The sequence below is a fragment of the Peromyscus eremicus genome, chromosome 1, assembly GCF_949786415.1.
Source record: "Peromyscus eremicus chromosome 1, PerEre_H2_v1, whole genome shotgun sequence".
In the NCBI taxonomy this organism is placed as follows: Eukaryota; Metazoa; Chordata; class Mammalia; order Rodentia; family Cricetidae; genus Peromyscus; species Peromyscus eremicus.
The window spans coordinates 57618375-57642533 of record NC_081416.1 but is presented as its reverse complement, the minus strand read 5'-3'; the positions used below and the strand labels follow the sequence as shown (position 1 = coordinate 57642533).

The following is a 24159-nucleotide window of genomic DNA, read 5'->3' as shown; positions in this document are numbered from 1 at the left end:
GGCAGGGGCCAGCCTGGCACCAACACAGCCAACCTGAGATCTAGAGGCCACCTTGTAGATGATGCCTAAAAGGGAAGACCTGGGTCTTCAGGTGGCTTCTAGATGGCTGCATGGGGTGATGGCAGTGTTAGGGAGTGTCATACCACCCACTCCCCCCCGGGTTGGGAAACAATGACAGTCATAAGCAACTGCCACCCAGAGGACGTCAAAGGAGTCCAACCAGGCCACTCAGGTCCCCAGGAACTGTGTGAAAGGCCACCTTGGGCCTTGGCCTTAACACTAAGCATCGCTCTCTGGGCACTTGGCAGCACCTAAGGATGGTGATTCACCCAGAACAAACACCCATTTGCGCCAGACAAGGGGCAGTGAACGCGGGCTCTGTTGATCTTCCATCTGCAAACAAGCAGGAGGGTGAGCTGGCAGCAACAGACCCAGAGCCGCTTCTGATCAGTGGCTGCCGCTGGCCTCCCTGACGCCAGAGGCTGCCACCCTGGTCAGCTGCCACCTGCAAACACCCTTTCCTCTGGGAATCCCAGGCTGATGCCAGGGTCAGAGATGCCACCAAACACTCTGGGATGCAGAAGACAGGGTGGTCCCACATGGCCATGGCATCAAAATGGTACATGACCCACTCCAGTCTCCAAGGCCCAGAAAATACAGGAAACACTATGCTGGGATTTTACCAATTTTATTTCTAGACTTTTTATGTCTTTTTTTTTTTTTTTTTTTTTTTTTTCCTGGACCATGCTGGTCACATGTCCGTGCTGGGAAGCGCCATGGTGTGTCAACCAGAAATACATAAACCCAACCTGGCCACCAGCCAGAGCCCCTCAAAGCCTTTCATGTCACAGGGCAGACTCCGGGGACCCACCACCAGCCTTTGGCCTTTTGGCCAAACCCTTACCCATCACCATGAACCCAGTGGCCCTGCCTGGTTCAGATGCCTCAGCTAGGCTGGTGGTGACCGTGGAGGTGACCATTTTGGTTTGGCAGCTAGCTAGGGAATTTGGAGGCCCGCAGCACTGGGGCTGGCTTTGCCAAGGCTGAAGTCTTTAAATTAGCACAATGCTGTAATTGACACAAAACAAAACAACAGAACACTAGAACCTAATAGAATAAATGATGCACCGGAGACGCAGAACAAATTCCTCCGGGCCCAGCAGCATGGTGGCATGCACAACAGGCCGCTACAAATATAACAATATTGATAATTAACAAAGAAAAATAGAATTGTCCCGACTGCTGTGATGCTATATGTCCCAGATCAAATGAAGGGCCCAGCGTGACAGGTGCAGGGGGATGATCCCCATCAGACCAGTCCCAGGGTCTCTGGAGGCAGATCACCTGCCTGCTAGGCCCGTGCATGGCTAGGTGAAACATGAGGTATTGTGAACAGGAACCTGTTTTTTTTGGAATACAGCGGCAATCACATTAAGCCAAAATTGATCACAATTTAAAAAGTACAAAAAAAAAAAAAAAAAAAGGGTATCTGTAAATACAATCTATGAGGAAATTAAAACTTGAATATGGCAGTCTATGACATTGTAACAAAACAAAACAAAACAAACCCTCCAATAGCAGCGAAAACAATGTGAAAGATACAGAGCGACGCGAACCTGGTTCTGAACGTCTGGGATGTTGGGAGTCATTGGTAGCAGCGCTGTGTGGAAGGAGCTGCAGCCTGTCCCGTGTGGTCCCTACCCTCCACACTTCCTCCCTCCCGTCCTCTCTCCAGCCTCCCTCTCGTCACCTTCCTTCAACACTTCCTAAATAGAAAAGCACAGAGCCAAGGGGTACAAATTACCTACTGTTGTGGGGGTGGGGGCAAGAATGTGCCGGAATTAAACTCCTTTGGGATCCCCTGTTTTCCTCAGTTTGGATGGCTCTCCAATGGGGTCGTTGGGGTTTGGAAAGTTAAGCAAACCGAATGCCCATCCTCATATGGTTTTTGAGGATCTGCTCTCCCCCCCACCCCCAATAAAAGACCAATCTCTCAGACATGGCATTGAACCTTCGCCAGCAAGGGCGGAAGGTGTGCTCTTGAATCAAGGGAAATCACATTGCTTTAAAAATCACACTGGCCATGGGCAGCCTTTCCAATAAATACTCTTCTGTAACCTTAAGTATAAATTAGACATTTTAGTGTTTAAAAGCCTCCTATGTGAAAGACTTCCAGAATCTCCTCCTCCAAGTAATGCTATCACAGTTCCTACTTCCAAACACCAGCTGGCACCAAAGGATCCCTTCAATCCGACTTCTCTATAGGACAGATCCTGGTGGTGCAAGAACAGAGTTCTCTCTTCTTGACCCAACAAAACTTTCCAAGCACCCCATGCGACCAGCCCCACCATGCTACACATCCATTGTGCGGCCATCTGAATGAGTGTGTGCCTATCCCCCAACCATCCCATTAGGAACCGCCCCCACCCCACCCCCACACCAGCAACACTGCCTCCAGCTAGCTGACCGAAAGTGCTTTGAAATGGAATGGTTTTGGAACACAGAGAAGGAAAACACAACAAAACAGAACAGACCATACACACAAAAGAAAAGCTGTGGGTTTAACCTGATGTGAGTGGGCTGCAGGGCCGCCAGGCAAAAACCAGCAGCTCTTTAAACAGGAACTACAAAATAGGAAGATTACAAAAATAGAACATATGATGTCACTGTCTCAGCCCCTCTCTACTGGAGCACACTGCCTAGAGTGGGACGCCTACTGCCGTGTGGCCGGCACTGTGAACCTGCAGGTTGGGAGAGGGCACAGATGAGCCCTGGTGCCACACGCCGTGAGACCGCTAGAGGTCGCAGCGGCCATCAAGAAGGTGAAGAGGTCGCCCCATCCCTGGGACAAAGCACAGGAAACAGGTGACAGGCGGCGGCTGCACTGAGCAAGCAGGGAGTGAGGCTGAGGACCACGCCAAAGCTGTGCCTTTCAGCAAAGCGAGTGCATCTCTACCTAAAACTCCCTTCTACTTAACAACGAGTTTCTCTATTGGCCTTTTTTTTCCTTCTTTTTTTTAAAGCAATTTTTCTTAAGCTTTTTAAACACATAAAATCAAAATCCTCCTGGAGACTTCCTGTGTGTTAATCCTATTCTTACAACAGACAAGCACATTAATAGAAAACTAGTTGATTATTGGGGTATAAAATCCTAAATTGGTAGCACCCCCCTCCTCCCTACACTCAGGTGATGCAAATTCTATCTCTTTCTCTCTTTAACAGTTTTCAGGTATTTTTTTTTTCTCTTTTGCTTAAGTCAGATAGAAAGGAGAAAGATTAAAGAAAAACAACCAACAAAGAGAACAAAACTTCCCCTTCTGGTAACAAATGTCCCCAAGAGGGACGTCATCAGGAGCACCCCGGGCTGGCTCCTTCCTCATCGCGGGCTGCCACTACTTGGTGGCACCCGCCTGCCCGGCGGCCTTCAGATGTCCACGTCTCGCACGTCAGTGGGTGTGCAGGCCAGGTCAGTCTCTCCCTCCGCTTCCCCCTCCTCTTCGGTGGCCTTGGGATCAACGTTCTGCTGGGCTTGGCGCAGGCTAGACTCCAGAAGGGCTTCAATCTGTTCCTGGCAGGCGCGGAGGCAGTCCTGGAGAGGCGGGCGGAGATGGAGGGGGTCCTGGTTTAGCCAGAGGCTAGTGGCCAGGGCCTTGACCTGCGAGGCAGGCTTTGCTGAGGGCAAGGCTAGAAGAAAGTCCTCGAGCCATCCCCAAATTCACCGAGCAGTCAGAGAGCCGCAAAGGACCAGGAAGCAAGAGCATCACCTTTGGTTCCCAGCCTTCAGCCTGGAAACCTCGGTCCCGTGCCATGGGACAGTTGGCTCTCGCCTGTAGGACACTTACCTGCTTGTCCACCCCAGGTCTACCCAGCAGAAATTCCTCCCTGGGCTCCCCACAGCACTGCCTGATATATTTCCCTTGCTTCAACAGGGAGGTCCTGGGAACTCCACATTTCGGATGCAGTTTCTGTAGGTGGTTCCAGGAGGAGAACCCAGCCCAGCATGAGCCCGTGACAGGTTCTGCATGGCCGAGGGAAAGCACCTCCACCTCTCTACGTCCCGCCTCTGGGGGAAGCCAGCTCCAGTGTCACCACTGGAGCCTGGACAGCATTTCACCAGGAATGAGACTCATGAACTTGAGTCCTGCCTAGCTGGGATGAGGCTAGGGCACTGCCTACATTCCTCAAGCCAGCAGTACTTCTGCAGAACCCCTGGAGAGCCCCTACATTCAGAGCTTGCTACCCTTTTGTTTGATGGATACCGTGGCTAAGGAGGGTGGCAGGGCAAATGGCCCCATTTTACAGAAGGGGCAAACTGAGGCCCAGGTGGTTTGGTATGGACCCACAGGCACCCTTGAATCCCTCTCTGAAGCCCACAGGCTCCCACCTGCTCACATACCCTACCCTCCGTTCTCAGGAGCCCTAGATGGTGCATGCTGAGGTACACTTGAGTGGTGCAGGAATCAGGGTCCCCGCGGCTGATGTCAGACAGGGCAGAGTCTGTCACACATGGAAGCCTTGCGCATGCCCAGTGGCTCTGGCCTCCACTGAACCTCCAGCTGAGTCCAAGCTAGAACTGGACTTTTGTCTGTCCTTCTGGGTATGCCAGCCTGCGACGTCCTTGGGGACGCCTTCGTGGCTAGAGCTCCATCAGCCATATTCCTCAGTGAGAAGGTATTCACATGTGGCCTAATGCACAGCCCCCAACCCCCACACACACTAAGAAAGTTCTAGAGTGTGTCTTCTGCAGGTAAAAGGTCTACACCAGTCCTCTGTGGACTCCACCCCCAAAGGCCGCACTGAGGGAGATGTGGTCCTACTGTAGCTGGGCCAGACTTCAGCTTTACCTGCCAATTACACCATGCCCCCGCCCCCTGCCTTTAGGATCAATGGCTTCTGGAAGCTCCCTCAACCTCAAACCTGGAAAGAGGCTAGTGAGGGAGCCCAGGTTCGGCTCCCCCTTGCAGTAGAGCCCCACCCCTCACAGCCCCAGCCTGGTCACACAGTGTCTTGACACTGCCCCCCAGCAGGGTTCCCTGGCCCTTGCCAGAGGCAGCAGCTTCCCTTCCATGAGACTCACTCACCGGGTCACACTTGATCACTCCGGAAAGAAAGTGCGTTGTGCAGTAGCACGACAGGAAGTTGTTGGGGCTGCCCAGGTTCAGGCCTTGCATCGCGGCCACCACGCTCCCAGCAGCCACCATGGAGGGGGGGTTGGAAATGAACTTCACATCTGCAGCAGAGAAGGACAGAGGTGGCTGTGAGCTGGGACAGCTACAGGCCCGTGATTCAGCTCCCACCCAATTCTCAGCGTAGCCTCAACCTGTCCTCCAAATCTCCCCATGCAAGCATCAACTCCAGCTCCTTTGGAGACCCCTAGGTGGCGCTAGAGGTATGCGACCCCCAGCACTGGGGAGGATCAAGAGTTCCAGGGCAGAGCCTTGGCTCAACTTTCAGTAAGGCCTTGTCTCACTTTAAAAAGCTGAGCCGCGGGGCTAGAGAGATGGCTCAGAGGTTAAGAGCACTGACTGCTCTTCCAGAGGTCCTGAGTTCAATTCCCAGCAACCACATGGTGGCTCACAACCATCTGTAATGAGATCTGGTGCCCTCTTCTGGCCTGCAGGGATAACACTGTATATATAATAAATAAATAAATCTTTAAAAAAAAAAAAAAAAAAAAAAAAAGAAGCTGAGCCGCTGACCCTGGCCTGGGTTCCATCCCCAGCACCTCAAGCAAACACCAGGAAGAGTAGGTCATGGCCTGCTTGTCCCTTTAAGCACTTCAAAGTTTAAGAGGGCAAAGTACAGAATCCAAGGTGCAGGCTCTTAACCCTTTAACCCAGAGCTAGCTTTCCTGGTTCACTGATGCCAGGTTAGGGAAGAGGACATGTGACCCCAGACCAGGTAAACCAGTTGGAAGTAGCCCCAGAGGGGGCTGGAAATAGTCACCCCAGAACTCCAGGCCAGGGTCTCTAGTGAAGGAAGCCTCCCTCACCCCCAGTCCTGGGGACTCTTTCATATGCACAGGCCCCAGGTGGGAGGTAAACTCCAGGGTAATGGCAGCTTTGTAGTCTGTCCCACTAGTAAATGTTGGGGTCAGGTCCCCCACAGTGCTGCAGCAGGGTGTTACTTTAGGACTTTGTCCCCCTCTGCCACCCAAATGGACTCAGCTGCTTTCCTGTCACATCCAACAAAGTGGTGCCAAGGACAGCCACTCAGCCTGTGAATCGGGGGTTCCAGGCCAGAGGACACAAGGAAGAACAGGTGTCAGCGCCCATTACCCCCTCTGGTGTCACCCCGTGACTGGGAACAGGGAGGCTTGAAGAAAATGAAAAGGAATCACCAGGGGAGAGCGCTGTTATTGTGAGGCCCTTTGGAGACCACCCTGACACAGTCTACAGCTCTGGCTCTGTTGAAGGTCAGAGGTACCAAGAAGGGGCCAGGCAGAAGAGCAGCCACACAGAAGGGAGACAGCACCTCCAGGTGGCACACTGAGGACTCAGCTCCGTTCAGTGAACCAAACTTGCTATGGGACAAATTCAAATCAGATACCCCCTTTCCAGAAAGAAACTCCAGCCAGCAGCTAGCACATGGGCCGGGGTCCCCAGCCCCTTCCCAAGTGCAGTAGCATGATCCATTACGTCCTGTAAGGAGCCCTAACACCTGCTTCCACACACTGCCTGGTTGCTGCTGGCACAGCCGTCACCCAGCTCAGCGACATGGTTGACACTCACCAACACCCTCCATTTAGCTCAGTTCCCATTGTCTGAACCCACATAAGGGTACATTCTGGCCACCTGTACATGCCTGTGTGTAACCCCAACCTAGGTTAGTGCACTGTTCACACGAGCGGGACCCAGGTCTGGGGGCATCCAGAAGGGAGAAGACAAGTCATATCCTCCCATCTCCTGTAAGGGGAAACCTTGCCACATAGATGGCAGATCTCCCGGCCTTGACCTCTGGCCTCTTTCCAGAGTGACCTCTTTGTGACAGAAGAGCTGGTTACTCCTCCAGGGGGACAAAGCCTCCAGGCCCAGAACATTGGCCTACTGCAGTTCACCAAGCTGTGCTCTACCTCCACCTGTCTTTTGGGGGCTCTTAGTGGACCCTATCATAGACAAAGGCCATACAGTAAGTAAGCTGAGTCCAGCCACACCCACGATGCATTAATGCTTGTTGGCTTCCCTGCTAGCATCCAGGGGTCCTGGGAGGGGCACGTTGCGGCCAGAACCGTCCTGGGGAGGCTGTGCCACCCCATCCCTCATGTTATCTCGGGGAAACTCTGCAGCTTCTCCGAATCCACTTTCAGCTCCATAAAAGGCTTCCTGGAGCCTCCAAGGGCTCTGCTCTCCCCAGAGGAACCCCAGCCAGACGCCTGCCTGCCAGCCAGCAGGGCCACCCCCGCCCCTTAGATCCTTCCAGGCTACTGATGGCCTTGGCATTCCCATCTGCCACCCCCCTTGCTTGGCAGGCCTCTGGAGAGGGGCTGGCACCCTCAGCAGGTAGTTGGGAGGCTAGAACCCCCAAATCTTCACACCCGGCACAGCTGTGCAGAAAACACCAGCCACGAGGAATGCCAGACATGAGAAGATGCCACAGAGATGGCAGGTAGGAGAAGACACTACCTGCCCCTTACACCACGTTGCCTTTCGGCCGCCCTACAAGTCACCCAGCCTGAGCTCCAAACAGATGTGGCAACCCAGGCCTGATCAGGGAAACCTGGGTGGAGGGGTCCTAGGCAGGTGGGAGAGAGTGCAGCACCCCCTTAGCATCTCTAAACCTCCTGGGCGGGGCTTCCAATTAGAGATGGAGAAGCAGCTGCCAGATGTGTATCAGGAACACCCAGAGGCAGCCAGATGTCTGTCTACCCTCAGTTAAGTCAGCCTGTCTACCTGGGGTCTGGGTACAGGGAGGGTCCCCTGGAGGAGCCATGGGGAAATTCTTGTCTCTCTGCTTCCAATCAGCCCTCCCAGGACTCTGCCAAAAAGAACTGGCCTGCAGCACCCCTGGGGAAGGGGGGGGGGGGGGGAGAGAATCTAAGCCCCTGAGCTGGTCACCCTGCATGTCGCACTGGGAATGGTGTCATTTGTCCTGCCCCTGTTAAACACTCCTGGCAGGTGGCCAAGACTGGAAGAAGCCAGGAGCCGCCCCTCCGCGCCCCCCATAGCTGGCTCCTTGAAGACCCAGGCAGGACAGGAGGTAGGTGGGGGCAGGCAGCCCAGGAGCAGAGGCCAAACCCTTTTCAGAAAGCATGCAGTGGTCACACCGCTACCTGGCGGTGGAAAGCTTGGCACAGGGAGGCTGGGCCATCCAGTTAGGTCTCCAAGGCCCTTCAGTGTGACCCCCAGCACCATCTATCCCCAACAAGCTCCCTGGACCCTGGGCTCAGAATAGAGATGCGGGAACCCCCTTTCTAGACGTGCCTGAGACCATCACCTGGTACAGAAAAGACAGCCAGAGGCATTAGCCAGGGAACCGCAGGGAGTCTGAGATCTCCCGGGGAAGAGTGGGGGTGGGGGCCTACCTGTGGCACAGAGAGCCACAAAGGTTTGCGCATGCTTGCGGATGATCTGCTTGTTCTCATCCGCCTCTGGCATTTTGGAGAGGAAGTGTTCGATGAAATCGTGGGGAGTCATGGCAGCCAGGTTCCACTTGAGCTTGTTCACCAGAAGCAGTTCCATTTGCTGCAGAAAATGGAGAACAAGGTCAGTAAGAGGTCAGGCCGGTTGGGGGGAGGTGTAGAGAGTGGGTTCAACCGGGCACCACAGATAGGTAAACAACAAACTATAGACAGACTAAGTGGGCCACACGCGCTAGACAAAAAGACCCCCACCGCCAGCGCTGCGGCTCCAGCGCCGCAAGGGGGCGCACACCGTCCACATTTCAGAGTGGCTTCACGGCCAGACATGGTGGGCAGTCCAGGAGGAGAGGGGGGCCCACAGAGGTGGAATGGGTTTGGGATTCTGCCCACTGCCACTTCGGTGTCTACAGTGTGGGTGACTTCCATGGGGCTGGAGATGTGTCCGAGGCTGGCTGGGCCTCCCATCATTTGCAGCTCCCACCACCCAGGGGTCGCGTAGCTAATGAGGGATGGCGGGTGGTGGGGTCCTCGGTTACCAGCAGCTCCTCGGGCCGGATAGAATTGTCAGTGTAGATGCACAACTTCTCGGCGGTCAGGGGAATGGTCTCCTTCATCTTGGAGGCTACGAACATGCAGGCGGCCCCCAGCAGCTGCAGGCGGCTCTTCTTCAGGGGCTCCAGCGACAGGAAGCGGTCCAGGTAGTTCATGGCCAGCGGGAAGACCTCCTCTTCACACTTCTGCTCCTCGCAGACCTGCGGGGACCGGGACCATGACCGTCAACGGGGGTGGGGGGGAGGGGAATGAGGGAGGAGGAGGGAGAGGGTCGTGGCTCGATGTGATCCTGCATCCCTTTCCTAGATAGATTACATAGCGAATGAGTGGTGAGGGCGCGGAGAGGGGTCGCCGTGGCACACTCCCCGGGATGCGCGGGAGCCCAGGACCCACTCACCCTGAAACTGAAAGGGAAAGTCCCTGGGCAGCTGGCGCTGGGGAGCTCAGCAGTGGTGGCCTTGGGGACCCCGGCCCATGTTGGAATTAGAAGGCCGCAGGCCAGGGAATCCCACCGCGGAGCTGGCAGGGCGCCGGGGGTTGGGCGCCGCTCGCGCACGCGAGACACAAAGGTGGCGTCCCAGGCCGCCGCGCCTCATTTCCCAGACGTCATCTTTTCAAAAAATATTTAAAAATATTAAAAAAATAACTAGGTGCCTAAAAACGGCCCGAAAATAACCATCAGGCGACCCTTGATATAACCCGAGGGTCAGGAGCTCGGTATACGTTGGAGAATGGGCCCCAGCGACTCAAACTCTGGGGCCCCCCTTTTGCTGGGTGCGGGTGCCTCTGCAAGGGCACCATGCCGCACTTTAGAATTTATTTTAAAATATTTTGGGGCCCTCGAGCCTCCTATTGAACATCTGAAAATGTGCTTTGGTTCCCCGACTTGACCTGGGTAGGAACCCCCAAGTGCAGACCCGCGCGGACGACGGTCAATCTCTAGCGACTAGGGGGCCACGCGACCTTGCAGACTGGCGTGCTCTCTGGGCCAGGCAGCCTGTGCGGGGGTGCCCAGGGGTCCGCTGCTTGAACAAAGGGTCCCTCCCCAAAATCCCTCGCTATGTGCTATTTAGTGATTCCTGGCTGCCGCGAGGCCCCTCGTGCCTGTCCCAGCGCCCCTGCCGCCGCTCCCCGCCCTGCCCCCAATTATTAATAAACACTTTTGCTTTGCAATAAAGGAGCAAAGATGGCGCATAATACTGGCACGAGCGGCCCTTGCATACGTGTCCACGGATATTAATTTAAAAATCAAATCTATGCCCCCTTCCCCCCCGAGCTGGCGGCTACGAGCGGAGGCGGCCACGGCCGAGGCGCAACAGGAATGGGGCGCAAGCGGGGGCCACAAAAGGCGCCCAGTCCGCACCCTCTGGGGTGTCCCTGGCACCCTTTGGCACGGTCCTCTCTCGAAGGCACTCCTCCCCGACTGCCCCCTACCAGGAAAAGGAATCCCCATCACCCCAACTCCTACACTTTCCTCAGTCACAAAGACCCGCAGTATCTATTTATTTTGAGAATCCGGATTCCTAGCAACACACCGGCAAAACTCCGTGTCGGAAAGGAAAGGAGGAAGATGTGGGTGGGAGCAATAAGTTGCCAGGGGATCCTAAGCCCCTGTAGCCCCTTACCTCCAGCATCCAGGTGGCCACGATTTTCCGCATGGACGGCACAATCTCCCTCTGCACGCACTTGAAGTAAGACACGGAGGGCGCGCAGGTCTCCTCGGTCTTGAGCATAGCTCGCAGCACTCGGTCGTTGAGGAGGTTGGTGTCAGGGTACGCACGGCGGATGGTCTCCACTTCGCAGCACAGGAGCTGGTGTTCCATGGCGCGGCCGCCTGGGGAGGGCTGTGGACCTGGTTGGGCTCCGGTGGCTGCTGCTGGCGCGCGCTGCCTCGCGCTCTACTGCCGGTCTCCGGAGCGCGGAGTCTGCTGCTCTCTGCTACTGCGCCGACAGCCCTCTGGAGGCTGCAGGACTTTGCAACTTCAACAAAACTCCCCTGTAGTCCGTGTGACGTTACTGTTGTTAAGCAGAGATCAAAGTTAGGCAGAGAAAGGGAGGGGTGAGGGGGGAAGGCCGGGGCGGGCGCAGGGGGAGGGGGCTCGGGAGCTGCGAGCGGCAAGGGGACAAGCCCAAAGCACCCCCCCTCGACCTTCGTAGATATGCAAATCGCTCGGACTGCTTCTCTCCAAGCTGGGAAAGAGCGGTGCAAGGGTGGTGGTGGGGGTGTCTTCTTTGCCCAAGTGGGTCCTCCGAGACCTGTGGAGGTGGGGTGGTGCTGGCTCTGGACAGGACAGCTAGGAGGGAGGCCAGGCCACACACAAGCCAGGGAAGACTTGGATGGGGGATCCTGGGGACGAAAGGACACCCTATATTCAATCCGGGAGAATGGGCACGTTTCCGAGGACGCCACGAGGGCACCCACGGGCGGACCGACTGCTTAAAAATCCCGGCGTTCCCATCTTCTTTCAATTTCATCAACACGTGTAAAACTCAGGAACTGTTTAACACGTGAAGATGCCGGACGAGCCCTAAGCTCCGGTGCAGGCTCCATCCTGGTGCACTGGGGGTCGTTGCAAAGGGCCAGAGATGTAGCTCTGAACTTCAAAGGCTCCCCAGCCTAGCATGCGCTCGCTCAAAAATAAAATAAAATCTCGAAAATCCCCAGCAACAGCTCAAGATGGTGGCCATTATTTCCTTCATCCATTCCTCACCGAGGGGGAATCTTCGATTTGCCTTCTCACGGTGACCAGCTCATTCTGTCCAGGGTCCTCCAGTGCGGGCGATTTACCCAAGAAAAATAAACCTTTTAAGGAAAGGCTGATACATGATGGGCTTTTTCCTAATTTATTTTTTAATTAAGAAAACTAAATCGGTGAAAGTATTAGTCGCCTTGCCAGGAACCAGACCACCGGAAGCTTTCCGATTGGCTTTGTTGGGGGTGTGGCCGTTCCTCCACCTTTAGAACTGCTGCTGGGGCCGCATCCTTGAGTTCCGGGGGGCTAGTCAGAATCAAGACAAATGTGTGCGTCGATATGACATTTAAGAAAACTTACGGATGTCCGTGGTTACACGAGTGGATTCCCAAGCGTCTCTAACATTTAGTCAAATAAAAGTTTTTAGGATGAAGGAGTTCCACCACCTTGGCCCATTTAATCCCCTTGTCTTTAAAGTTTTCACAATCCCGACCCCAAGTCAGGTGAACTATTCACATATTTTCCCATAATAGTTTTGTGTCCCCAAGAGTGAATGGGCGAAACTGGAAAAGGAGAGCACGGGGGGAGGGGGGAGACAGGCTACACGCAAGAAGTGGACCCCCTTATCTTCGGAGCGCATTCCTCCCGATCCCCCTCCCCTGACATTGGGGTCCCTAATATCTAGATCCTGTGGGACAGTGATCCCATTGCGGCTCTGAAGGTGGTGGGTGGCCCGGGCAGTGCGCCCACGCTTGCTCGGGCCACAGGCCCCGCCAAGCCTGGGAGCTTCAGCCTGAGCACGAGGGCGGCCCAGCTGCCTTTTCATTCATAAAATCCCTACCGGGCGGCAGTAAGCATGATTTATGGGGCTGCGCACTATCACCCGCGGCTGAGTGCCTGTGAGCGGAGCACGCGGGCCTGGCCAGGGTGCGCCATCGAGGGCAGCGGGGCATAAAGGGGCTCGCCCACCCGGCAGCACGAGCTCGGGACCCGCAGCCAGCACCCCCACCACCACCACCGCGGGAAAGACCAGGAAACTGGAATTAGCATGAGCCAATCCGGACGCAGCGCTGTTACTAGGCGGACCGGGCAGATCTCCACGAGGAACTTCGTTGATCAGTGCGCTCAGGGACGGGCGCAAAAGTGCAAGTCCGGTTGGCGGGCGTGCAGAGCCGTCCAGGAACCCGTGGGGGAGGCGCAGGAATTTGGGACCCGATGGGGAGCGCCCATCCCCCATCCGGGGAACCCCGCTCGGCCAGCTCCGGAGCCCTGGAAGGGGACAGCAGTTCAGGGTTCTTTCCGGGCCAGTTGTTTTAAGAATCTCAGAGAAAGCGTTTGGATTTTTAATTTTTTTTTCCCAACGAAAAAGTAATTCAGCACACACTTTTCTCTTGTGATTTTAACTTCTACACTGGCAAAAAAACCCAACCAAACAAAAAAAAAACACCACCTCAAAGCAGGAATTGCACGCTCTGGGCTCACTTAAAGTGCTCTGCGCTTATTTTCGGTAACCTTTTGGAGACAAAAGGCCACTCGACCAATCGAGAGGAGACTACGTTATTTGGAAAGAAAATTTCAAAGTAACTTTAATCTCCTTTCCGACTTCCTCCCTCCTCGACCCCTCGCCCCGGGCCAGGGTTCCCGAGAGAGCGCGGACTCTGCGGTAGACTTGCCACCGTCCCTGGCTGTGGGAACTTCATTGAGAGGGGGAAGGGAGCATGTTCATTGAGGAACCCGCGCCGCCTAGCTCGGGGCTCTGATCCGGAGGTGTGGAGCTGGGCCGCAATCCTGAGCCTCTGGCAGCAGCCCCTCAGGGAAAGGAATCGGCAGTGAGCAGACGCACCTAGGTGGGGTCACCTGCACCCAAATACCTGGCGAAAACTTGAAAGGATTTCGTTGATTCTGTTCCAGTTAGCCATTGTTAATTTAGTCTTTAAGTCGCCTTGGGAAACGCTTCCGAATATTGGCCCCAAGGTTCCGGCACAATGCGGCTCTCCTCCCTACACCCTGCAGGCGTTTTGGGGCGTGCATGGCAGCCCACGTGCTACGCGGCTGCTCCACTTAGGTTACCCTGAGCTGATCCCAGGCACCCTTAAGCTAAGGAGGGGTGTGTATGCTCAGCTCATCCTGTGCACACCTGGGGTGGCCGTATCCCATTTTCCGGAGCTTGCATTTCCGAGTTAGTTTCAGTCCCCCATATCCAACCCCCGGAGCGAAGCTCCCAGCGCCGGGGAATTAGCACTGGAGTGGCCAGGCTGGCTCTAGGGACCCCGAGGGTGGAGCTGTAACTTTAGGGAGGGGTGGCTACTCGGTTGGTCTCCAGCTCTCCGAACGCATCAGATGCCCCGAGCAGTCCGAAACCCAAAGTCCTTTTGGGGTTTGTCGACTTTATTGCTCTGGCCCACGTCTCGTCCCAGACTAAAAGGTGGGGAGCGGGCACCCAGGTGGAGAAGAAAACCCTAACAATCGGGCCAGTGTGAGCTACCTGTGGTCAGGCAGGACCACGTGGCCCAATCGAGGGTGAGCAAGCCCTAGGGCCTGGGGCTGCTGGAGCTGGGGGCGGCGCGCCTCCGGCATTGGTTCCTCTGCACCCCGAAGGTGGTCAGGGGGAGAGAGCCTCCCTGGCCTGCTTCCTGCAAAACCTAGGCGTCTCCATTCTTCACTTAGGCCAGTGGGGGACAGTGAGGGCTTTAGAGTTCTGCGGGTTCCAGATCTCGGGACACCGGCTGTGGCGGGGCCCGAACAGGAAGGGCAAATTTAGCTCCAGGTTCTCGAAAAGGCTGTCTAGCTTCACGTGCTGAGCCCTCCCCGGGGTCCCTGCTCCCTGTGGTGCTTGGTGGGAGGGCACGCGGGCGGACCCCAGGCTGGGTTCCGCGGTCCCCCGGGGTCACGGCTGGAAGCGCGCAAGGCCGCACCGCGCATTCCGCGCATTCCCGCCCGGCCGGTGTTTCGCCGCCACGTGGTCGTCCTGCGCGCCGCGCTTACCGTAAAGTTTGGAGGCGACGCGCAACAGTGGCTCGCGAGCGCCTGCGGAGGCGCCCCCGAGGCGAGCTGTAGGTGTGCGCTTCCACAGAGGCGCCTAACTCGGGGCGCCCCCGCTGGGTAGGTGCCCTTCCACGTTTATAAGGAGCACTATACTGCCCTGGCTCCGCTGGTATGTGTAATAAGGTGACTGACTGACCATCTAAGGACCTGGACTGGTGGTGACTGACCGAGGAAGAAGACCGAGAGGAGCTGCAGCCTTTGCTTCCGAAAGTTCAATTTTCATCATTCTTCCAAGTTAGTTGGGGCTCAGGCCAAGGCCCTGTTGTCAGGAGGCTCCAACGGAGGGTGCGTAGCAAACAGAGAAGTGTCCATAAACCTGTTATAACTTTTTTTTTTAATGAGTTAGAGTGAAGTTGGATAGATGGCTCAGAGCTTCAGAGTGCTTGCTGATTTTCCAGAGGACAGGATTCAGTTCCTAGCACCCACATCAGGCGGCTTCCAGCCACCTGTAACTCCAGCTCCAGGAGATCCTACTGGACTCTGGGGGGTACCTGCACCCGTACATGCACATAGATACACACACTAATAAACATACACACACACAAATAAATAAATAAATAAATAAATAAATAAATAAATAAATAAATAGAATTTAAAGGTAAGATTCAGTCCACAGAGGAATGACAGGTTCTGGCCTTAACCAATGGGATGGAGGCCTGCCTTGGCCACATCAAATTCAGCGAGTAGTTGGACCCTGTAATGGTTAGTTTTAATTGTCAACCTGACACAGCCTTGAATCACCTGGTTAGAGCGTCTCAAGAAGGCCTGTGGATATGGTTGTAGGTGATTGTCTTGGTTGACTTAATTGATGTGGGGAGACCCAGTGTGGAAATGGGGGGGGGGCAAATTCCCAAGGCTTGGGTCCTGGGCTGAGTAAGAATGAGAAAGATAACTGAGCACCCATGCATTCGCATCTCACTGCTTTTGGTGGATGTCATGTGGCCGGTGGCTTCAGGTTCCTGCCACATTGATTTTCCTGTAATAATGGACTGTAAGCCCGGAATTCTGAGCCCGAATAAGCCTCTTCTCCCCCCTAAGCGGCTTTTTGCCATGGTATTTTATCACAGCAGTAGAAATGAAGCCGAGACAGGCCTACTGGGAACATGTCTGGTTTGTGACACCCCAGAGTCCTATAGGGGTCAGAGATTTTGAGACCTCTCTCGGATCATTCCTCAATCCCTGCTTTGACAGATGGCTTCTTTTGCCATCAGGAACAGGGCAGAAGCTGCTAGTGGACCCGAGGGCCTCCTGTGTGCCCCCAATGTAGCTCTAGATGAGATGGGTTCCAGCCCATGTTCAGCCAAGGGAGCCGTGCCCTCTCCCACGGGATGGAGGAGAAGGCTTTACCAGGTGGCTATTGTCATTTCGGGCATTTAACAGCTTGGCAGAAAACTGGGGTGCAGAGGGGTGGGTTGGCAGGTTGGCCCTCCTTGTAGAGCTGGCCACAGGCACCTGTAATCCCAGCACTCCCAGGGGAGGATGGGATGCAAAGGCTGCAGAGTTCCCAGAAGCTCATAGGCCAGCTTTCTGCTTTAAATACCAGCACTCGTGAGGCAGAAACAGGAGGAGCTGAGTTCAAGTTTAGCCTGGTCTACACAGTGTGTTCTCGGCCAGTCGGGGCCACATGGCAAGACCCTATCTCAAAAACAAAAACAGAAAAACCCAAAACAAATGACACCATCACCCAACAAAACAACCAAGGCAAACCCAAAGAACGCTGTTACAAAGTGGGAAGTGAGTCAGACACACAAAGCTGTCCGATGGTGTCCACACAGGACAAGAGCAGGTACACACACACACACACACACACACACACACACACACACACACGCAAACACACACACACACACACACACACACACACACACACACGTGGTGGTATTGTGTTCCCCAAAATATTGTGCACCCTAATAAACTTATCTGGGGTCAGAGACAGAACAGCCACTAGATACAAAGGCTAGAAAATGGTGGCACTCACACCTTTAATCCTAGCACTCCAGAGGTAGAAATCCCTCTGGATCTCTGTGAGTTCAAGGCCACATTGAAAACGGCCAGGCATGGTGACACATGCCTTTAATCCCAGGGAGTGGTAGTAGAAAGCAGAAAGGTATATAAGGCGTGAGGACCAGAAACTAGAAGCATTTGGCTGGTTAAGCATTTGGCCTGGTTAAGCATTCAGGCTTTTGAGCAGCAGTTCAGCTGAGACCCATTCTGGATGAGGACTCAGAGGCCCCCAGTCTGAGGAAACAAGACCAGCTGAGTATCTGTCGAGGTGAGATAGCTGTGGCTTGTTCTGGTTTGATGATCTTCCAGTGTTCACCCCAATACCTGGCTCAGGTTTGATTTTATTAAGACTCTTTAAGATTCTGCCACACACACACACACACACACACACACACACACACACACACACCACAAAGAAAATCCATGCACTACCACAGCTAGGTGTGGTGGCCCATGTCTGTCATTCAGCACTAAGGACTCTGAAGGATGGAAATTTGGGGCCAGCCTGAGCTACCTGTCAAAGGGAAAAGTAACCTTAAAGCTAGCCACTTCTTCTCAGGACGTCCCACAAGTCGGAAAACATTTCTGTTCCTGTGGGAGGCGGCAGCACAGAGAGGCTGTGGGTGTATCTGTGCGTCTTTACTGTGCAGTGTGATGGTTTCTCTTGCCAGGCCAAGGCCAAGAGTAATTAAGGTAATATGGGTAGGACATTTAGCACAGTGCTGGCGGATGGCTGGGAGCTGTTCTGTGCATTCATTCATGGATTTGTTGTTATGCAGAGTGAAGGCTGTAGTGTACTGCCTGCAGTATGTGGAATTAATTAAACATGCTGGTTTATATTCAGAAAGGGAATTTTTAAAATGACTTCATGATGAATCAACTCTCTTCTCTTTGCTGACTTCTGAGCTGTTGATGGGAGTGCGATTTAAATCACAGAAGAAACATTTAAACTGGCGAGAACTGTAGACGCATGACTCTTCCCTTGTTCCTGTTCCCTGTCCTTTTAACCCCTAAAAGGCAGAGTAGAGTTGGTGTACTTACTTTAGTTTTGTTTTTGGAGAGTCTCAGTAGCCCAGGCTGACCTTGAACTCTTGATCCTCCACTTTCCACAACCTTGCACCAACCACCATGCCTGCTGTATGTGGTGCTAGGGAAAGCGTCTCCAACAAACTCAGGCCTGGGACCTGCCCTTCAGTGTTTCTTCAGGCTGGGGCCCTCACCTCCTGCTTTTCAGGGACAGCTGAGACCAAGCCTAGACTCCACCCACCAGCAAATTCCCAGGTGACAGAGGCAGAGCTGTGTAGAGGTGCTGGAAGACACTCAGGGACTAACTCACTGGGGGAAGGGTAGGCACAGGGCCCTTTTGAAGCCCTGTATTCTCCATCTTGGTCTGGTCCATGTGAACAGTAACATGGCCTACATTGGGTTGCATCCTGGATCCTCTTTCTCAGACACTGTGCATGCATGCAAAGTTGTAGATGGCTAAGCAATATTCCCTGGGTGTCCAAGGCTTCATTTGCAGGTGGCCCTGTTGGGAGGTGGTGGGACCTTCAAGAGATGGAGTCTAGAGTCAGATGCAGTGGTGCACGTCTGTGGTCCTAGTACTCAGGGGGTCAAGACAGGAGGACTGCAAGTTTGAGAACAGCCTGGGCTGCACAGGAAGATTCTGTCTCGAAAACAGACAGACAAACAAAAACAAGAAAACAACAACAAGGAAACCTCCCAAAACTCAAGACAGAGAACAGACAATGCAGCATGGCAGGAGGTTCTTTGGTCACTGAAGGTGTGCCCTCAAAGAGGAAGACGGGAGTACTCTTCCTTAGTTTTCTTTGTGGTCACAAGGCAGTTCAGTTTTGTTTGCCCAGCTGTTTGCTCTCCCCATGTGTACTAGAGACCCAAAGCAGAAAGATGTCCTGTTCCGAACTAATACCCCCAAACCGAGAATTCGAACAACCTCTGTTCTTTATAAATTAATTACCTCAGGTATTTCATTATAGTAAGGGAAGCTAACACATCTTCAAAGTCACTGTAACTGTATGCTCCCCATCTGTTATTAGAGTTCCTCTTCCTCCTCTTCTTCTTCCTCTTCTCTCCTCCTTTTCCTTTTCCTCTCTCTCCTCCTTTCTGTCCTCCTCTTCTTCCCCTCTCTCCTCCTCCTCTTCTGCCTCCTCTTCCTCTCTCTTCTCCTCTCTCTTCCTTTCTTTCCCTCCTCCTCTCTCTCCTTCTCTCCTCCCCTCTCCTCTTCCTCTCTCTCCTCCTCCTTTCCTTTTTTGAGACAGGGTCTCATGTAGCCTAGGCTGGCCTCAAACTCTTTATGTAGTCAGGGATGAATTTGAGCTCCCTATTCTACCGTCTCTACTTTCTGAATGTTGAATTACAGGGCAAGCCATCATGCCTCATTCCTTCAGTTATTGGGGATGGAAGCCAAGGCCTCGTTTGCTCGGTGAGCACTCTACCAGTTGAGCTACAGCCTAAGCCTGGTTTCATCATTTTTTTTTTTGTTTTTCGAGACAGGGTTTCTCTGTGTAGCTTTGCACCTTTCCTGGGACTCACTTGGTAGCCTAGGCTGGCCTCGAACTCACAGAAATCTGCCTGCCTCTGCCTCCCGAGTGATTAAAGGCATACGCCACCACCGCCCGGCTTCATCATTTTTTTTTTTTTTAACCAAAAGTTTGAACTGGGAGCTGGTGGTTGGAAGAGTCAGAAAAGTTCCAGTGTAGGAGCTGACAATGTAGCGGTACCCAGGGTGACGATCACAGGGCTGTGGGATGGGGGACAGGTAGGCCTGACGTGACTGCGTCTCAGGTGGGGATAAGATTATGGGTGTTTGGTGGGACACAGGCTGTCCCACCTGCCTGGTTCCTACCTGTTTTCTGCATCTTTCTCCCTTTCTTCTCAAAGCCACTACCTCTTGGGTCATTGCTGCTAACAGTTACAGCAAGACCAGGACACCAGATTCAATCCATTGGTAAGCGATGTTGTTCTTGGCCTGGAGCAATGGCTCAAATTTTGAAAAGACACCCCAGAACTATCTCATGTCCACAAAGCAAGGAGAAGCCTGCCAGGGTGCTGCCATAGGAGGCAGGAGGGCGTGGTCAGTCATGGCAGCAAGGGATAAATAAATTCCAACAAGTGTTAGTGCTAAATGGGAAGCTGTGAGAATTAGAGGGCCAGTGTGTTTACATGTGTGTATGGGGCAGGGCAGCAGTCGACTTCAGGTGTCACTTCTTGGGTGCCATCCACCTTGTCTTCTTAAGTTTTTACAAAAGATTTATTTATTTGTGTTTGGTGTTTTGAGACAGGGTTTCTCTGTGGAACAGAGGAAACCTGCCTCTGCCCCCCAACTCCAATGCTAGAATTCGTGTGTGTGTGTGTGTGTGTGTGTGTGTGTGTGTGTGTGTGCAGTACCTGCAGAAGCCAGAAGAGGGCATCAGATCCCCCTGGAACTCAGGTTATAGATGGTGGCCAGCCACCATTTGGGTGCTGGGAACCAAACCCAGGTCCTCTACAGGAGTAGGTCCTCTCCACCTCATTTTTTTGAGACAGGGTTTCTTATTGGGATAGAGCTCATCAATTTGGCTAGACTGGCTGGTCAGCAAGCCCTAAGGGCTCCTTCTGTCTCTACACACACCTAGTTTTATTTATTGTATTGTTTTCTGAGACAGGGTTTCTTTATGTAGCCATGGCTGTCCTGAAACTCTCTATGTAGACCAGGCTGGCCTAGAACTCTCAGAGATCCACCTGCCTCTGTCTCCCTCAGATGATATTAAAGGTGTGTGCCTCTAAGCCTGGTCTTTTGTTTTAGTTTTTTGAAACAGAGTCTCACTGTATGATCCTAGCTGGCCTAGCTCACAGAGATCTGTCTGCCTCTTGAGTATAGGGTTTAAAGACATGTGCTACTACACCTAGCTTTTTTCTTTTCTTTCTTTCTTTTTTCTTTTTTTGGTTTTTCAAGACAGGGTTTCCCTGTGTAGTCCTGGCTAAATTCACTCTGTAGACCAGGCTGGTCTCGAATTCACAGAGATTTGCCTACCTCTGCCTCCTGAGGGTCCTGGGGAGGGACTTAGAGTCTCATATTTGTATGGCAAGCACTTGCTGGATTGATCCATTTTCCCAGCTTTGTGGGTCTTACAATGTATTTTTAAAATGTCTTTATTTGCCGGGCAGTGGTGGCACACGCCTTTAATCCCAGCACTCGGGAGGCAGAGCCAGGTGGATCTCTGTGAGTTTGAGGCCAGCCTGGACTACAGAGTGAGTTCCAGGAAAGGCTTCAAAGCTACACAGAGAAACCCTGTCTCAAAAAACAAAACAAAAATAAATAAATAAAATAAAGTGTCGGGGTTGGGGATTTAGCTCAGTGGGAGAGCGCTTGCCTAGCAAGCGCAAGGCCCTGGGTTCGGTCCTCAGCTCCGGAAAAAAAGAAAAGAAAAGAAAACAAAACAAAACAAAACAAAAAAAACTCGGAAAAAAATAAAGTGTCTTTATTTATATTATTTTATATCGATGAATATTTTACCCACATGCATGTGCAGCACATGTATACAGTGCCTACAGGACCTGAAGAGGATGCCAGATCCCCTTGAACTGCATTTACAGATGGTTGTGAGCCACCAAGTGCATTCTGGGAACCAAACCCGGGTCCTCCGGAAGAGCAATAAGTACTCTTAACCACTAAGCCATCTCTCCAGCCCTGTTTTTTTTTTTTAAAGTTTTAAAGACTTATTTAATATTTTTATCTATATGTATAGTAGTTGCCTGCATGCATGCATGTTTACCATATGTGTATAGTGCCAGTAGAGGCCTTAGGCCATGGATCCCCTGGATCTGGAGTTATGAATGGTTATGATCCACCATGTAGAGACTGGGAACTGAATCCAAGTCCTTTGCAAGAGCAGCAAGTACTCTAACCATTGAACATCTTCCTAACCCCTTGGGTTTGTTTATTAAACAAGGTGTTGTTTTTTAAATTTTACTTTTAATTAAATGTTTACATCATTTCTCCCTTCTCTTTCCTCCCTTCAGTCCTTCTCATGCCCCTCTATGCATGACCTCTTCTTTTATTTAAAAAATATATATAAAATACGGGCGGTGGTGGTGCATGCCTTTAATCCCAGCACTCAGGAGGCAGAGGCAGGCGGATCTCTGTGAGTTCGAGGCCAGCCTGGGCTACAGAATGAGATCCAGGAAAGGAACAAAGCTACACAGAGAAATCCTGTCTCAAAAAACCAATATATATATATATATATATATATATATATATATATATATATATATATAATAAATTCTGTATTCTAGATATGTATATAATGTGACACACACACATATTTATTGGCTAGTTTGATGTTAACTTGACACAAGCTAGAATCACTGGAAAGGATTCAACTGAGAAAATACCTCAATAAGATTGGGCAGGCCTGTAGGGTATTTTCTTAATTCATGATTGATCGGGGAGGGTCCAGCACATTGTGGGTGGGACCACCCTGGGCTGGTGATCCTGAGTGCTATAAGAAAGCAGCTGAGCAAGCCACGAGGAGCAAGCCAGTAAGCAGCACCCTTTCATGGTCCCTGTATCAGTTCCTGTCTCCTGTTTGAGTTCCTGTCCTGACTTTCTTCAGTGATGGACTAGATGTGGAACTGTAAAGCAAATAAGCTCTTTCCTCCACAACGTGCTTTTGGTCATGGTGTTTCATTGCAGCAATAGAAACCTTAACAAGACACACACACACCCCCTCTGAGTCACTTTAGTGTTGCTTGTGATATTTATGTTTCTAACCACTTGTTACTGGATAACCAATCAGGAGGCTCATCCCTGGGGAAGACGAATTCTCCCCCTTTCAGCCGTTGTGAATTACCTGTAGCTCTTCATCTAGGGGTGGGGCCCTATGGCATTTCCCCATCTATGCTGTCATGTTAACTGGTGTTATCATTGTTCAGGTCTTGTTTAAGCAACCACATTGTTGAGATTTCATGTGTGTGCCGTCCCTGTCATAAGTAGAAGACTTATCTTGCAGTAGACTTCCTGGTCCTCTGGACTGTGTCTTCTGGACTGTGCCCTCTGGTTCTTACAGTCTTTCTGCCCTCTCTTCCATGAAGGACCCTGAGTCTTCAGTGGGGGTATTGTGCTGTAGATGTATTAGTTGAGGCTGGGGACCCCACAATCAGTGGTTCTCAGCCTTTTGACTGGTTGTGGCTTCCTGTAATGATCTCCATTAACTAGGCTGGAGCACAGGATCTGGGGTGCCATTTTAGAGCACAGCACTTTGGGACAGTTTTTCAGGCAACAAGTAACAGAAAAGGAGAGGCATAGCTTCACATGAGCCTTTCTAAGCAGACTTCAGGCTCACTCTCCCGTGCTCCTCCTGCTCCCAGACCGCTGGCCAGCACATGGATGTCACCCGAGACCAAATCCCAGCCATGCCGCAAACTGCCATGTCACCTTCAGGAACCAGGTTCCTCTTCCTTCTGGAAGGAAACAATAGTGCTGAGAATGTGTATTGCTCTTTAAGGATGTCCTCTCTTGCTTCCTGGTACATGGCAGTCAGGACCTCAGCTTACCTGGGACACGGAGCTGCCATCTGTCTCCTCTGTCCCTTGCACCTGACAGCTTGACCCATGATGCCACATCCTGCTCGGGTGCCCCATGGTTCCCAAAGGTCCTCTGAAGACACATCGACACCACTACTACATGTCTTAAACCCCCTTCACCCATGCCCGCTACTCCCCTGCGTTATTCCTGTCCTGTCACTTTCCAGGCCCCAGCTGCTGCCAGCATTGCACCATGGTCTTTAGGGTCGGCTGCTTGCAGCTCTTTCCCAAGCAGCTCTGTCGATGGCCTAGCACTGCACTTCCAGGTCCTTTTCTTCGCTTGGGACTGCTACTTTCTGCCCTGTGGATCAGCTGCTTTCTGGAGGGCCTATGTCCAACCTGTCCCCTCCCAGACCATCCCAGTTCCAACCTCCAAGGGATGAGGAGGGACTCAACATAGGAAGGCACACTTTGGAAAGGGGGCCAGCTGTGAGTGTAGAAGCCAGAGCAGAACAGTGTGTGTGTGTGTGTGTGTGTGTGTGTGTGTGTGTGTGTGTGTGTGTGTTCTGTCTGTTTTAACCATGAAGGTCCAGCGCTGGAATGGCTCACCACTGTTCCTGCCTGTTTTGTTGCCAGTCTCTTTACCATGGAACCTTGACCTACTGTCCACAGACCTCCTCAGAGGTGCATTTAGAGGAAAATTAGAGGGGGGCCATGAGGATTCTACAGGGCTAGCAGACCCATGCAGCTCTGTGAGGAGGG

At 52.7% G+C, this 24159-nt stretch overlaps 1 protein-coding gene and 1 long non-coding RNA gene across 4 annotated transcripts in view; one reads left to right on the top strand and one right to left on the bottom strand.

Moving 5' to 3' along the window:
* Nucleotides 1-1552: 1552 nt before the first annotated feature.
* Nucleotides 1553-11154, bottom strand: Ccnd1 (cyclin D1). Its single transcript, XM_059263924.1, has 5 exons — nt 10756-11154; nt 9115-9330; nt 8522-8681; nt 5082-5230; nt 1553-3589 (listed from the first exon to the last, which is right to left on the bottom strand). Exons 1-5 carry the CDS (start codon nt 10951-10953, stop codon nt 3425-3427), a joined length of 888 nt encoding a protein of 295 aa, XP_059119907.1. The 5' UTR covers nt 10954-11154; the 3' UTR covers nt 1553-3424.
* The window catches only part of LOC131911665 (uncharacterized), a 40957-nt gene continuing 24175 nt past the window's right edge, over nt 7378-24159 (top strand). For all 3 annotated transcript variants that reach the window (XR_009379416.1, XR_009379420.1, XR_009379413.1), the window contains exon 1: nt 7378-7605. This is a non-coding gene — a long non-coding RNA (uncharacterized LOC131911665). The remainder of the gene's footprint in view (nt 7606-24159) is intronic.